The sequence below is a fragment of the Sinocyclocheilus rhinocerous genome, unplaced genomic scaffold (assembly GCF_001515625.1).
Source record: "Sinocyclocheilus rhinocerous isolate Xijiao unplaced genomic scaffold, SAMN03320098_v1.1 scaffold706, whole genome shotgun sequence".
Taxonomy (NCBI): Eukaryota; Metazoa; Chordata; class Actinopteri; order Cypriniformes; family Cyprinidae; genus Sinocyclocheilus; species Sinocyclocheilus rhinocerous.
In genome coordinates, this window is record NW_015632479.1 from 191,827 (window position 1) to 192,385 (window position 559).

At 28.3% G+C, this 559-nt stretch overlaps 1 protein-coding gene across 1 annotated transcript in view; it reads left to right on the top strand.

Moving 5' to 3' along the window:
• LOC107742595 (C-Jun-amino-terminal kinase-interacting protein 4-like) overlaps positions 1-559 on the top strand; it is a 48,817-nt gene that overhangs the window by 32,547 nt on the left and 15,711 nt on the right. The window contains exon 15 of the mRNA XM_016555638.1: positions 156-213. Within this exon, the coding sequence (XP_016411124.1) occupies positions 156-213 (58 nt within the window). The remainder of the gene's footprint in view (positions 1-155; positions 214-559) is intronic.

Sequence of the window (559 nt, forward strand, 5' to 3'; positions counted from 1 at the left end):
TGTGTGTGTGTGTGTGTGTGTGTGTGTGTGTGTTTGTTCGCGAAAAAGAGAAAAAACACTGCTCTAGCGTCTTAGCCTGGGTCCGAAATTAAAACTTGACAAGCATCAGATGTGTTCTTTTTCATGCGAGCAGCTCATGAATCCAATGTTTTCAGAGTCGGTTTGCCGTTCCTCACAAACTCCATCTCTGCAACCGTGCAGCTTCCCAAATGTGTAATCAGAATCATTGATAAGCCTGTCCTCAACAAAACAAAAGCTTTAAGCTCTCCTAGTGCCAAAATAAGAGTTCTGTAGTTTTACAATTAAAAGCAAAGTAATCCAGATCCATAAATATTAATATTGTAATTTTACTGTTGTTCTTTAAAATGAAATTATTATTAATAATAATTTATTATTTAATTTTTTTAGTATAATAGTATTTCTTTATTGATTTGATTTAGTATTTTTATAATTTAAAATATGATAAAATACAAATATTTTCTGAATAAACAAATAATAGTTATTATTACTGTCATTATAATATAATAAATATTACTTTATTATAGTATATAATAATAAT